Source organism: Zootoca vivipara, chromosome 16, assembly GCF_965207765.1.
Source record: "Zootoca vivipara chromosome 16, rZooViv2.hap1.1, whole genome shotgun sequence".
Classification (NCBI taxonomy): domain Eukaryota; kingdom Metazoa; phylum Chordata; class Lepidosauria; order Squamata; family Lacertidae; genus Zootoca; species Zootoca vivipara.
Window position 1 is genome coordinate 25,414,457 of NC_142599.1, and position 14,394 is coordinate 25,428,850.

The following is a 14,394-nucleotide window of genomic DNA, read 5'->3' on the forward strand; positions in this document are numbered from 1 at the left end:
TATACCTAGCAAACAAGAAAACATGATCTGGAAGTTCCCCCTTCCCCAGTCAGGGGCGTAGCCAGGATGAAAATCAGGGGGGGGGCAAGGGGCGGGGCCAAGGGGCGGGGGGAGGGGCCACAGCGGGGCAAGGAAAGCTCCCTTCTCCCTTGCCAGCTTTCCCTCCTCCCGCCCCGGCGATCGCGGAGGGGGAGGAGGGGATTGGAGCAGCCCGATTTCGGGCTGCTCCGACTCCCTCCTCCCCCTCCTCGAACGGCAGGGGCGAGGGGGCGCCAGGATCAGCCCAAAATGGGGCTGCTCCGACCCCCTCCTCCCCCTCCGCGATCGGCAGGGGCGAGGGGGAGCCAGGATCAGCCCGAAATTGGGCTGCTCCGATTCCCTCCTCCCCCTCCGCGATCGGCAGGGGCGAGGGGGAGCCAGGATCAGCCCGAAATCGGGCTGCTCCGATCCCCTTCTCCCCCTCTGCAATCGCCGGGGCAGGTGGAGGGAAAGCCCCAGAGCCGCGCAAAGCGGTTGCCTGGCTTTCCCTCCGCCCGCCCCACAGCCAGCTGGCTAGAAGGGACACGGCACCGGGCGGGCAGCGGGCAGGCTGGCCAGCGGCCCTGCTTCTAGGGGGGGCAATTGCCCCCTCCTGCCCCCCTGCCTACGCCCATGTCCCCAGTCCCCATTATTGACAGTGCCAAGGAAATTGGGAGGTGGGGGTGGGGAGGTTGCATAAATTCTTAGGAAGAGCCACCTTCCTTGGCTCGCATTCACAAGTGCTTTATTAACTCACTTTGAGGTTTCCCCAGTTGGAGGAGAAGTTCCGGTTTTAGCTGCCAAAGCGACAACCTGCCTTTGTCCTCTCGCTTTTCATGTGCACAGTTAAAGCTGGCAAAGGAAATGCTCCACTAACAAGGAGTAGGTGTTGGAGGAGGCCTGGAATCCACAGGGTTTGCCATTAGCAGTGCAGCTGCAGCACAGCCTCGTCGATGCTGAAACAGTTGCAGGACCTGCAGGGACTTTATTTGATAGGCAGTGGGAGAGTTTGGGGTGGTTGTGAGGGGTGGGCTCCCTCCACCTTGGTGTAGGTTAAGTCTTCCATTCTCCCCGTGTAGGAGAAGCTGAGTGCTGAAAGGTTCAGGACAGATAAGAGAAAGTCCTTCTTCACGCAGCATATAGGTAAACGGTGGAACTCACGTCTGCAGTAGGCAGTGATGGTTACCAACTTGGATGACTTTAAAATAGGATTGGACAGATTCATGGAGGAGAAGGCTATGAATTGCTACTAGCCATTTGAAATGCTGTGTGCAGTTGTGGTCACCTTACCTCAAAAGGAATATTGTTGAGTTGGAAACAATTCAGAAAAGGGCAGCCAGAATGATCGAGGCTCTAAATCAGGCATCCCCAAACTGCGGCCCTCCAGATGTTTTGGCCTACAACTCCCATGATCCCTAGCTAACAGGACCAGTGGTGAGGGATGATGGGAATTGTAGTCCAAAACATCTGGAGGGCCGAAGTTTGGGGATGCCTGCTCTAAATGGCCTCGGCCCAGTATACCTGAAGGAGCGCCTCCACCCCCATCGTTCAGCCTGGGCACTGAGGTCCAGCTCTGAGGGCCTTCTGGAGGTTTCATCACTGCAAGAAGTGAGGTTACAGGGAACCAGGCATAGGGACTTCTCAGTAGTAGTGCCCACCCTGTGGAATGCCCTCCCATCAGATAGCAAGGGAATAAACAACTCTCTGAGTTTTAGAAGACATCGGAAGGCAACCCTGTTTAGGGAAGTTTTCAATGTTGGATGTTTTATTGTGTTTTTAATGTTCTGTTTGGGAGCCGCCCAGAGTGCCTGTGGAAACCCAGCCAGATGGGCAGGATATAAATTATTATTATTATTATTATTATTGAGGGGATAGAGTTACACTGAGGAAAAGTTACAGTGCTTGGGACTTTTTAGTTTGGAGAAAAAGCGAGAAAGAGGTGACCTGATAGAAGCTTATATAATTCTGCATGGCAAGGAGAAAGTTTTTCTTCCTATCTCATAATGCTAAAACTTGTGGACATCCAATGAAGTTGAATGTCAGAAGATTCAGGACAGATAAAAGAAAGTACTTCAATGAGGGAACTCCCTCCCACATGAGACAGTGATGGGCACCAACCTGCCTGGCTTTTAAAGAGGATTAGACAAATTTATAGAGGAGAGGACTACAAGCCAAAATGGCTATGCTTTGCCCTTCACAGCTGCAAGCAGTAATGCTTCTGAATACCAGTTGCTAGAAGCTACAAGAGGGGGGTCCTGCTTGCTGACTTCCCAGTGGGCATGTGGTTGACCCGCCTGTGAGAACAAGATGCTGAACTGGGTGCTTTGTCTGAACCAGCAGGCTCTTTTTGTGTCCTTAATGCGAGCACTGAGAGAGGTTTTGCGCTGGCAAGCTTTTTGAACAGCTGAAAATGAAATCTAATTGAAAAGCAGCATTGCAGTGCCCCTGAATTAATGGTCGTCAGAGTCAAATTTGCTGAGCTAGGTTGTGAAAATGAAGCACAATCAAGAGATCAAATAATTTGTAATAATGATGGCAGCTATATATAAAGCATTCAAACACTCGTCTTAATGCACTTTCTTTCTACGATCAGCTGTCACAAGGCAACTTGACATTAAAAGTTTTCAGCAGTGTTCCATAAAAACAATATAAAAATCACAATAAAAATCAGCCACCACCGCAGCATCAGCTTTTGACTGTCTATGAAGCCACCAGAAAGATAGGCCCATAGTATTCTTCCTATTTTGCAGAGGGAGGAATTGAGAGGGCGAGAGAGAGCCCTAGGCTAGTGCATTCCAGATGCTGATGGACTCCAACTTCCATCAGCCCCAACCAGCACAGTTAATGGCCAGGGATGATGGGAGTCATAGTCTTAATGACACCAGCAGGCCACAGATTTCCCACCCCTGAATCAGAGAAGGGCAAGTCGAAGTTGAATGTCAGAAGACTCCGGAGAGGTAAACAAAAGTCCTTTTTCATGCAGTGCATATATAAACTATGGAAGTCCCTCCCACAGGAGGCAGTTATGGCCACCACCAAGGATCGCTCTGAAAGAGGATTAGACAAATACATGGAGGAGAGGGCTGTCAATGGCTACTAGCTGTGATGATTTTATTTGCTGCATTTGTACCCCACCTTCCTTCTCTAAGGAGCTCAAGGCGACATTTATAGTTCCCCCCCCTGCTTATTTAATCCCCACAACAGCCCTGCGAGGTAGGCTAAGCTGAGAGGCAGTGAGTGCTCTGAGGTTCTAACCACTACGTCCACACTGCCTCTGCCCATCGCTATGCTTCCTGGGGCTGATGGGAGTTGCAGCTGACTCCCAGCTTAATTTCAAACTCTGGGTTTCTGCAGGAGAACGAAGTGGATGCCATCCACCCTGGCTACGGCTTCCTCTCTGAGCGATCTGACTTCGCCCAGGCCTGCATTGACGCTGGTGTGCGTTTCATTGGGCCCTCTCCTGAAGTGGTGCAGAAGATGGGCGACAAGGTAGAGGCCCGCGCCATCGCCATCTCCGCAGGTAAGGGTTACGTTGGCTGACAAGCGAGGGCGGGCCTGACTCCCAACTTGCACAGAGTTCCTTAGCCAATAAGAAGGCAGGATCAAAGTGGACGAGAGTCATCTAACACTGGCAGTCTGTGAGCTTGGTCTGTTCCCTCCACTCCAGTTCTTTGTGTGCTCTGCCCCTCTTCCCTGCCTCCTAAAGCAGCAGGTCTTTTGTGAAACTGGAGGCTTCTGAAAAAGCGAGCGGATATGGAGAGCCATTGCAAATTTGGGGAACATTACAGAGATGCTACCACGAAGTGCAGAAGCTTTTAATTCTACCCCCCCCCGCCTTTCATCAAAACTTCACAAGGCAAGCAATGTGGTCCCTGCCTCTTTTTAGAGATAGGATAATAATAATAATAATAATAATAATAATAATAATAATAATAATAATTTATTTATACCCTGCCCATCTGGCTGGGTTTCCCCAGCCACTCTGGGTGGCTTCCAACAAAATATTAAAATACAGTGGTCTGTTAAACATTAAAAGCTTCCCTAAACAGGGCTGCCTTCAGATGTCTTCTAAAAGTCTGGTAGATGTTTTTCTCTTTGACATCTGGTGGGAGGGCGTTCCATAGGGCGGGTGCCACTACCGAGAAGGCTCTCTGCCTGGTTCCCTGCAACTTGGCTTCTCGCAACGAGGGAACTGCCAGAAGGCCTCGGTGCTGGACCTCAGTGTCCGGGCAGAATGATGGGGGTGGAGATGCTCCTTCAGGCATAGCTGCCAAGTTTTCCCTTTTCTCGCGAGGAAGCCTATTCAGCATAAGGGAAAATCCCTTTAAAAAAGGGATAACTTGGCAGCTATGCCTTCAGGTATACTGGACCAAGACTGTTTAGGGCTTTAAAGGTCAGCACCAACACTTTGAATTGTGCTCGGAAACGTACTGGGAGACAATGTATGTGGTCTCGGCGGTCGCTCCCAGTCACCAGTCTAGCTGTTGCATTCTGGATTAGTTGTAGTTTCCGGGTCACTTTCAAAGGTAACCCCACATAAGAGCGCATTGCAGTAATCCAAGCGAGAGATAAGTAGAGCATGCACCGCTCTGGCGAGACAGTCCATGGGCAGATAGGGTCTCAGCCTGCGTACCAGATGGAGCTGGTAAACAGCTGCCCTGGACACAGAATTAACCTGCGCCTCCATGGACAGCTGTGAGTCCAAAATGACTCCCAGGCTGCGCACCTGGTCCTTCAGGGGAACAGTTACCCCATTCAGGACCAGGGAGTCCTCCACACCTGCCCACCTCCTGCCCCCCCCCAAACAGTCCGCTTCTTCCAGGAGTTGTTCAGCAACCACTCACTCAATCACCTTGCCCAAGAATGGAAGATTTGAGACTGGGCTATAGTTGGCCATATTGGCCGGGTCTAAATATGTTTTTTAAAGAAGCGGTTTAATGACCACCTCTTTCAGCGGGTCTGGGAAGGCTCCCTCACAGAGAGAAGCATTCACCACCCCATGGAGCCCATCGCCCAGCCCTTCCTGGCTAGCTTTTATAAGCCAGGATGGGCAAGGATCAAGGAGACTGGTGGTTGGTTTCACTCATCCAAGCAGCCTGTCCACATCCTCAGAGGTAACAGATTGGAATTGATCCCATGCAACTTGACTAGACAGGACTCTAGCACTCTCCCACCCCGGCCCTGCTCCCACGGTGGAGTCTACCAAAATTAAGCAAATTCCCAAACCCGACTAAACATCCATCCCACCCCCCACACCAAAAAGAATCTAAAAAGGTAAAAAAAGAAAATTTAAAAACATTATAAAAAGAACTCTGTGCTGTTCTGAATTCTCCTGGGCCAGGTGGTGAGAGGCAGGGGCAGGACCTGCAGGCATTCACAGCAGGGGAGTCCCCATGCTTCCCAGGCTGCTGGTCCTGGTATGCAACCATTGCCTTGATACCAGTTGCACACCCCTGGCTTTTAGGCCCTGCTTTAAACCTGGAATAGGCCCAAAAGATGTGACCTGCAGAGGGGCAGAGGGTGGGGAACAGGGGTAGCGGGTGCAGTAGGGAGAGAATCAGAGAATTGTAGAGTTGGAAGGGAGCACCATGGGTCATCAAGTCCAACCCCCTGCAATGCAGGAATCTTAATCTGAAGAATCCCTAACAGAATGCCATCCAACCTCTGCTTAAAAGCTCCCAATGAAGGAGAGTCCGCAACCTTGCTCACATCCCTGGCCATCTGTTCCACTGCCAAACAGCTCTTGCCACCAGAAAGTTCTGACCTTTCCCCAGAATCTCTCTCCTTTGAATTGGAATCCATCGGTTTGGGCATCATTCACTGGAGCAGTGGAAGACAAGCCTGCACCGTCTTCTATTGGCTTTCAGTCTCCTCCTCTTCCCTTCTGCTCTCCAGGGGTGCCTGTGGTTCCCGGGACAGACGCCCCCATTTCCTCGCTCAGCGAGGCTCAGGAGTTCTCCAAGACCTACGGGTTCCCCATCATCTTCAAAGCTGCCTACGGCGGAGGAGGGCGGGGCATGAGAGTCGTGCGCAGCTATGAGGTAAGGGCTGCTGCTTTGCTTCTCCTTGGCATGCGGGGGCGGGGGTCTTGCACCCTTCCCACGGTGTGTGTGTGTGTGTGTGTGTGTGTGTGTGTGTGTGTGTGTGTGAGGCTGGGTTGGTAGGTGTCCGGCTCCGTTAAAGTTCAAGGTCAGACATATTGCCTTGTTTCCTGTTTGGTGTGTCTCCAGGAGCTTTCTCTTGAAATCTCTATACCACAAGCATTCCGGTTTCCGTAGCGTCCAGAGTTGGCTGTGCCATAGTGCAAAAGTGCCCCTCCCAAGGGCAGTAATGCATTGACTCCTGAGACAACATCCTGGAGGGGATGGTTCGATTGGGACATGAGGGGTGGGGAAAATTTGAGGAGGTGCCCAGTGATGAGACTAGGGAAGGACTCTGCACAGGTTTGGGAGAGCCGCACCAGGATCCCAGGGTCATCTGAGCTGTCAGAGGAGGCAACCCACAGGCAAGGAATCTGATTCTGGGGAGGGTCCCAGTGGGTTGCTATGTTGCTGGCCATTGCCTGTCTCACCCTCCCTCCGAAGCCAGTCACCGCTGATGAGACTCTGCCCTCCCAGGAAGCGTCCAACACCCAGTCTGGCTCTGACCCATCGCTGTCACCTCCTCTCTTGCCTGGGACCCAGAGAAGCCAGCGCAAACAGCCCCCAGAGTGGAGCTCCCATTTGCAGGCACAAACCCAAGCTGCATCCTGCTTCAGATCATAGAATTGTAGAGTTGGAGGGGTTCCAAATCGTCATCTAGTCCAACCCCCTGCTGTGTCTGTCCTTCTCCTTTAGAACAGGAGCCGGGGGGGGGGGGGCTGTCAACTGTTGGATTGACATTTTAGCTCGCCTAGTCATGCCCTGCACTGGCTGGTGCTCCTTGCTTTGCTTTCTACTATAGTAGAGAACAAGATCCAAATTCAAGTCCTTCATAAAGCAGGAGCCAGGGCAATAGTGTTGGGGGGAGACATTGGATAGCCCAGCACAAATCCACCACAAGTGCAATATTTAATGCATCCATGGCATGTTGCAGGATGGTCCCACAGAAAACCGAAACACCAGCCTGCAAAGGACCCTGAGCATATTGCTTGCTTGCAAGAATAAAAAGTGTGTGTGTGTGGAGGTGAGGCTGGGGTAGGGTGTGTGCAAGAAATGGATGGGTCTTACAGAATCTCCCAGCAGAGGGGAGATGCTGAGGAAGGAGGGTTGCTGGAGTTTTCAGGGGCAGGGTAAGTCTGAGATGGGGGCATCAGTGACAGTCCCCACCTTTCCTTCCACCCTTCCTCCCTCCGTCTTTCATTCTGGGGCCTTGGGCAGCCAGTGGGAGCAAAAGCATCCCGCCTTCCACTCACTTTAACTGCAGATAACATCGTTACCATCTTCTCCCTGCAGGAGCTAGAGGAAAACTACACCCGGGCCTTTTCGGAGGCTCTGTCCGCATTTGGGAATGGGGCTCTGTTTGTGGAGAAGTTTGTGGAGAAGCCAAGACACATCGAAGTCCAGATTTTGGGTATGTTTGTGTTTCTTATGTGAACTGCTGGCAATGAGGGCTGATTAAGGACCATTTCATGTGCCCCTTCCTTTCCTTGTTTCAACCCAGGCAGAAGTGTGCTGGTGCCACAGGCAAGGAGGGAGACAATTTGTCTGGAGGGTTTGGGGCAAGTCAGTACACCACTGCAAAAGCATCTTGAAGGCAATAAATAAATAAGTGTGTGTGTGAGAGAGAGGGGGGGCTAGTCCACACTTCACTTTAAACTGCAGTTAACTAAACTATGGTTTAAAGGTGAACACACAGAGTTCTGGTGCTATGGGGCTAAAATTGTGGGCCCTTCACTCCTCCCCTGCTCCTGCTGCTGCTGGTAGTTAAGCCATGGTCTGGCTAAGTGTTATATCAGAACCCAGGGTCATAATTTTAGCTCCAAAGCACCAAAGCACTGTTTCTTCGCATTTAAACCATAAACCAGCTTGCATATGGCTCAACTATGGTCAAAGTGATGTGTGAACTAGGCCAGAGAGAAAGATATGTGAGAAACAGGCCTGCCACCCAATTTAAAGAAGTCACATAACTGCATGAACTTTAATCAAGTGATTAATTGATTGGCATTAATGAAACAATAGTTCCGAAGGGAGCTGGATGTTTTGTTATTAGATGGTGCCAGCTGGTGCCAGACTTGGAAGGGGCACTCTTTCCTTAGAGAGAGAGAGAGAGAGAGAGAGAGAGAGAGAGAGAGAGAGAGAAGAAAGGAAGGGAAGGCTAGTACTTGTATTAATGTGAAATAAATATTGGTAATATTAAACAGTGCGCTTCTTGATTACTCAAGGGTGCCTTGTTAGTCTGTCTACAGGCTTGCTTTTTTTTTTTTACTTGATTAATCCAACCAATTAATTTGCTTGCAAGCTATATTCATAAGAACACCAGAAGAGCCCTGCTGGGGTCAGGCCAGTAGCCCACCTAGTTGAGCAGCCTGTTCTCACAGATACCCCAGTGGGAAACCAGCAAACAGGACCTGAACACAAGAGTAAAACACACACACACACACACACACACACACACACACACACACACACCATGATTTCTAGTAAAACTTCCCCTCTGCTCCTCCCTTGGGCAGGTGACAAATACGGGAATGTGGTGCACCTGTACGAGAGAGACTGCTCCATCCAGAGGCGGCACCAGAAGGTAGTGGAGATCGCACCTGCCGCCCACCTGGACTCCCAGCTGCGCTCCAAACTCACCAATGATGCCGTCAAGCTGGCAAAGCAGGTGAGAGCTCTAGAGGGCAGCCATGTTCCTTTGTTTATTGCATTTTTCTCCAAGGAGCCGAAGGTGGCGTACATACCGGTAGTTCTCTCTCAACCCCCCCCCCACATTTAATCCACACAACAACCCTGTGAGGTAGGCAAGGATTAGAGACTAGCCCAATATAACCCAGCAAGCTAAATGGCTGAGTGGAGATTTGACTGCTCGTTTCCCAGGTCCTAGTCTGACGATCTAACCACTATGTCACCACTTGCTTTCTGTTGGGAACTCTGCGTCCAGGCAAGACTTTGCCAACTCAGGATGGCTATGTTCTCATCAGCCTCAGCATCCTATGGCTGTACGGCCTGGGACTGCTGGGAGTTGTAGTCTGAGATGGCCAGGCTGCCCGAGGCTGATAGGAGTTGCAGTCCAAAATGGCTGTGCTGCCCGAGGCAACTGGAAGTCATAGTCCAAAACATCTGGAGGGCACCCAGTTGTCAAAAGTCTGATCCAGACAGTATATGGCGGGGAGAGAAGAGCCCCAATTTTGATCCTGTTCTGAAAGATAGGGAGAGGGCTCACTGGAAGGGACATGCTTGGCATACAGAAAGGTCTCTAGACACCATGTCTGGCATCGCTTGTCAAAAAGGGTCTCCGGGTTGAGAGAGACCTTTGTCTGAGACCCCAGAGAGCTGCCACCAGTCAGAGCAGGGCCTCTGAGGTAGATCCATACACTTTCATGTGTTTGGGTGCCTGCCACTGTGTACAAGCACCAGCGTCCTGGGGGAGAGGGATCCTGCTATCACTCGCTCTCGACTGGCAGCCTGGGCTTTTGCGAGACGAAGTAAAGTGGCTTCTTGGCCAGGTGCCACCTCTGGGCCATACATTTGCGCTGCTGGCCAGCTCATCTGCGGAGGGACGATGGGGACTCTGCCATCCAGCACCATCTGGATTAATTGCTAAGCCTGCAGCTGAGAATCTGAGAATCTGGCAGCCGCCCCCAGAGGGATGTGGGGAGGGGAAGAGCGGGGAGGAGAGAGGAGGAAGAGGAGGAGGGCTCCCTGGCCTCCCTGGGTTGTGGGAGGTAAAGCCATGCCCTTGTCTTGCTGTGAAAGCATTGCAGCCATGAACTTGGAAGTGTCATTCCAGTGTTGATGCACGGATAGATTTTGAAAGATGCATTTTACCAAACGGTGGGGAGAGGAGGAGATGTGACGTATTGTTCATGCTGCCAGCCCCTGCTGTGCTGTGCTGGGATTTGAGCCTGAGGATGTGGGTGCACAGATGCTTTCCTGCATCTCTAGAACCGCAGGAACCCTGTTTCTGCAAGGGGCATGTGTGGTCTCTTTTGCAACCGCTGAACCTCATTGATGAGAAGACTAGGAAGAGAATTCAAGAATTTTAGCCTCTGTCCTTCTCTCCCAATTGCTGATGGCAGATCTGCTGGCTTTCAGCTGCACCCTATAATCCATAACAGAGAAGGCCTGCCTCTTATACTTCACAATTGCCTGTCTGGTCCTCCAACTCTATGGTAATTCACAGAGGAGAAAGAGGGGATGGTGGAAAGAGACAACTGAAGAGAACAGACTCCCTGGAAAGGCGGTGGACTCCTTCACTGGGGGCTTGTAAACAGGGGCGGCAAGGCCTTTTGTCCCAGCTTCTTCAGTTGCGATTCCTTCATTTTAGTGGGTTGGACTAGATGACCCCTGGGTTCATCTCCAACTCTACAATTCTGTGAGATTGGTATCATCCTCCACTTTTTCCACTTGGATATGTCCCTGAATATGGAGCTAATCGGCTGTCTGAACATCACCGGTGCCTGCGACAGAAGCTTTTTACAAGCCCCCTCCCAGGTGGAGCGAAAGAGCTCCTGAGCTTTCCATCAAAGTGATGGCCCCATCCCTGGAGGTGCCATTTCCCAGCAAAGACTTGGCCTCTGCTCTCTCCTGACTAGGACACCGGCAGCACAGGGAATTGAGTTCAGTGGCTTGTGCCAGAACAAAGTAAAACACACACACACACACACACACACACACACACACACACACACACACACCCCTCTACCTCTGTTTGGAGCTCCAACAAGCTGCCTGGGAGTCTCTCTATTCAGCGGCTCTTAAAGGGGATATAAGTGCATCCGTAGACTCCTCTCCCCAATCTGTGCCACGGGTTTCCTTGCAACTTGCCCTCCACGCTAGGGATGTGAGCAAGTCCCCCTGTTTCTGTTGTGTGTCAGTGCTGTGTGTGCTCAGCCCTCGGACTATTCTCTCCCAGCAGGACTGCTCTGGTGTCCTTAAGGAAAATCTTTCCCAGCCGAACAATATTTTGGCTTCAATGAAAAGAAGGAATGCTACCCTCCAAAACCTGGAGAGCCACTGCCATCCCGTGTTGGCAGTACTGAACTAAATAGACCGAAGGTCTGATGTAGTATAAGGCAGCCTCTTGCATTCATATCAAGGGAAAGTTAGAAGTTGTCATGGCACTGCCCAGCAACACCTTGAGGGGAGAGAGGGAGGAGGAGGCTAGGCAGGAACAGCTGGGAGGAGAAGGACAGGAAATGGCAGAGGGAGAAGGGGAGGGGGTGGCAGGAAGCAGCCATGGAGTGAAGAGGCTCGCTGATGCTGAGCAGGAGCCCCAACACCGCGCCACCAGCTCGGGAACAGAGGGGGAGGCTACCCAGGTCCCATCAGCCAGGGAGAGGCAGGAGTTGAAACGTAGAATGCAGAGGCAGAGATTAGGGCTCCCCAAGCTTTAATGTTGGAGAAAAAGCCGCCAAAAGTTACTTCCTGGATCTGAGTCTGACAGTACGGATGGCTGAATGATGTCTACTGCTTTTGTACATACGTAAATAAAGACTGAAATATGTATAGCTCAGAGTAAGCAGCACCATTTCTTGCTGAGAGCACCCCACCACTCTTACAGCAGTGGACCGCGCCAGGTATCTGTGGCAGCTTTCAGGGAGGGAGAGTGATGTTCTCTGCTGGAACAAGAGATGCTTAAAAGGACCTTGGCCATGCTGACCTCACTTTACAGCAAGAAGGATGCGTGTGGGTCTTCACTGTTGTGAAGCTATGGGGAGGAAAGGCTGAAGAAAGGCAAGGTTTTGTTTGTGTGTTTGGCCTTGACATGTATCTGACTGGCACAGAGGTGCAATTATTACCATTATTTCCCAGCATCCTTTGCAAGTGTGTCTTCTCATGCCTGCCTGGGTACAGGCACGGACCCAGTTATGCTTTGTTTTATTTACCTCTTCTGACCTACAGCGTGCAAACAGAGTGTTCCATCTTTGCCGGAGACCCGGGAAGATGGAGGAATTCTCTCCCCACCCAGAGCTCTGCTCCTCACGCAGTGACAAGCGACAGGAAGGCGCAGAGCAATTAAGGGAATGAGCACACCGGCGTAACGAATTGTACAGGAAGCAGGACTTTTTAAAGGAGATGAGCTGGAGCTCAGTGGCAGAGCATCTGCTTGGTAATGCAGAAAGCCCCAGATTCATTCCCCAGTGGCATCTCCCAAGTAGGGCTGTGAGAGACTCACGCCTAAACTGGAAAGCTGCTGCTGGTCAGTGTAGACCAGTGATGGCGAACCTATGACACGCGTGTCAGACGTGACACGCAGAGCCCTCACTGCTGGCACGAGCCCCATCGGCCCATTCACGCTGTTGTTGCTTCCCCCCCCCCCCATTTGTTCTCCCACTCTTCCTACAGCTTGTCTCCGCTACAGCTTGTCTCTGCTGTTAAAACCTGGATCCCTTTTTGTTGTTGTTGTTGATGGTAGCCAGATTGGTTTTTAACCCTTTCTGTGCTGTTTTTCTGGCACTTTGGCAGACTATGATTGGGTGGAACAGCGTATGGTTTTTAACCTGTTCTGTGCTGGGTTTTTTGGCGCTTTGGCAGACTATGTCGGTGCTGTGTGTTAGTTCCAGGGGAGGTATTATTTGTCATTTATTTCTGTTCTCTTCCCCCCCCCAAAAGCACAGCAGCTTTGGGGCATCCCCCCCCAAAGCAAAGCAACTTTTGCACCCCCCAAAAAACCTCCAAACCTTTGATCAGCAGCTCCCCCCAAAAAGCTCAACAACTCTGGGCACTTTGTGATAAATAAGGGGTTTTTGGTTTGGTTAAATAATTAGTTTTTGGTTTATTAAATACAGTTATATATTACAATTATACATTTTTGTTATTTAAACTGTAAATATCGCGAAATTAGGTTTTTTCTCTCGAAGTGACACACCACCTGAGTTATGCTCGGTTTTTTGGTGTATTTTGACACACCAAGCTCAAAAGGTTGCCCATCACTGGTGTAGACAGTACTGAGGAAGATGGGCCAGTGGTGTTACTCGGGATAAGGCTGCTTTCTATTTGCTTTTGCTCTCTCCCCCCCCCCATTTTTGTATGGTAACAGCATGTTTTTGGGGTGGGGGGGAGGGGACAGCTCTGCAGAGAACCAGGTTGGCAGAAGCACCATTGTTGCAGCCAGAGTTCAGGGCTCGAGTCATCTCAACTGAAGAACGTTTGGGAAATGAGACTTGATTATCATTTATTCCAACCCCTAAATTAATGCCGAGTGTCAAAATGAGGCTGTGGGCTCTGATTCTCTGCATGATTGGCAGGCTCTTCCGGAAGTCTTTCAGCACCCTGTCTCAGCAGCCGGCCAGATGCTCTAGGAATCTTCCCATCAGAGCAGAAAGGCAAGGGGTCCTCCCCAGCCTTTCACCCCGAGCATTTGGTATTCTAAGGTAGACACTCTCTAGACATATAGGTTCCATTTTGCTATGTTGGCTAACAGCCGCCGAAGACTTCCTCCTCCATCGTGCATTTGTCTCATCATTTTGAAAGGCCTTTAGCTCCCAAAGGAAGGAAATTCCATCGTTTTGCATTGTGCACCTTCTCTGGAGTGATCTGAATTCTAGCATGCTGAGAGCTGGGAGAGGAATCTCCCTCTTTCTCTCTTCTCCCTAAAGACCAAGAACAAAAGGAATTGGGATGGGGGAGGGGGAGAAGAACATTCCTGTCCACTGATTCTCAGCAGAGTGTTTCAAGGTTAGTTCACCATTAGCAAGACCAAACGGTTGATGCAATATGTTTTCAGGAAGGTGAGGCATATATGGAGGGTGTTTAGCCAAGGGATATCAGTGGCAACTCGGTGTCCCAGTAGTGCAACAGGGGCTTGCAGGAGGTGTGTGTGTGTGTGTGTGTGTTGCCTTCATGTTGCACTTGCAGTTCTCTTGGGATCATCTGGCTGGCCACTATCAGAGACAGAACACTGGGGCTTTGGTCTTGTCCAGCAGGGCTTCTTAAGGAAAATCTTTCCCAGCCGTGTAAAGAAGGAAGTAGAACCACCACCCCCATTTTCAAAAATGGCAGATTCAGGAACCACCTTTGCTGGGCCTTGCCAAGGTTTTGCTCCTGTCCTGGCTCTTGCTTGAAGATGCAGCGCCTGGACTCTCTCGGCTGTATTATGGCCAAAGGCTTTATTACAGAATTCACCGCAATGCCCAAATGTTGATCGGCTTACAAGGTGCACAAGTCAGCAGTTATATTGAAGCTCTAAAAAGTTCCTGGCTAGGTGTAAGCTAAGACGTTGTCCCAATACTTG

At 50.8% G+C, this 14,394-nt stretch overlaps 1 protein-coding gene across 7 annotated transcripts in view; it reads left to right on the forward strand.

Moving 5' to 3' along the window:
• The window catches only part of PC (pyruvate carboxylase), a 286,650-nt gene that overhangs the window by 81,409 nt on the left and 190,847 nt on the right, over positions 1-14,394 (forward strand). For all 7 annotated transcript variants that reach the window (XM_060269527.2, XM_088659084.1, XM_060269530.2 and 4 more), the window contains 4 exons: positions 3,373-3,538; positions 5,914-6,059; positions 7,452-7,569; positions 8,672-8,823. In XM_060269527.2, coding sequence (XP_060125510.1) covers positions 3,373-3,538; positions 5,914-6,059; positions 7,452-7,569; positions 8,672-8,823 — 582 coding nt within the window. The remainder of the gene's footprint in view (positions 1-3,372; positions 3,539-5,913; positions 6,060-7,451; positions 7,570-8,671; positions 8,824-14,394) is intronic.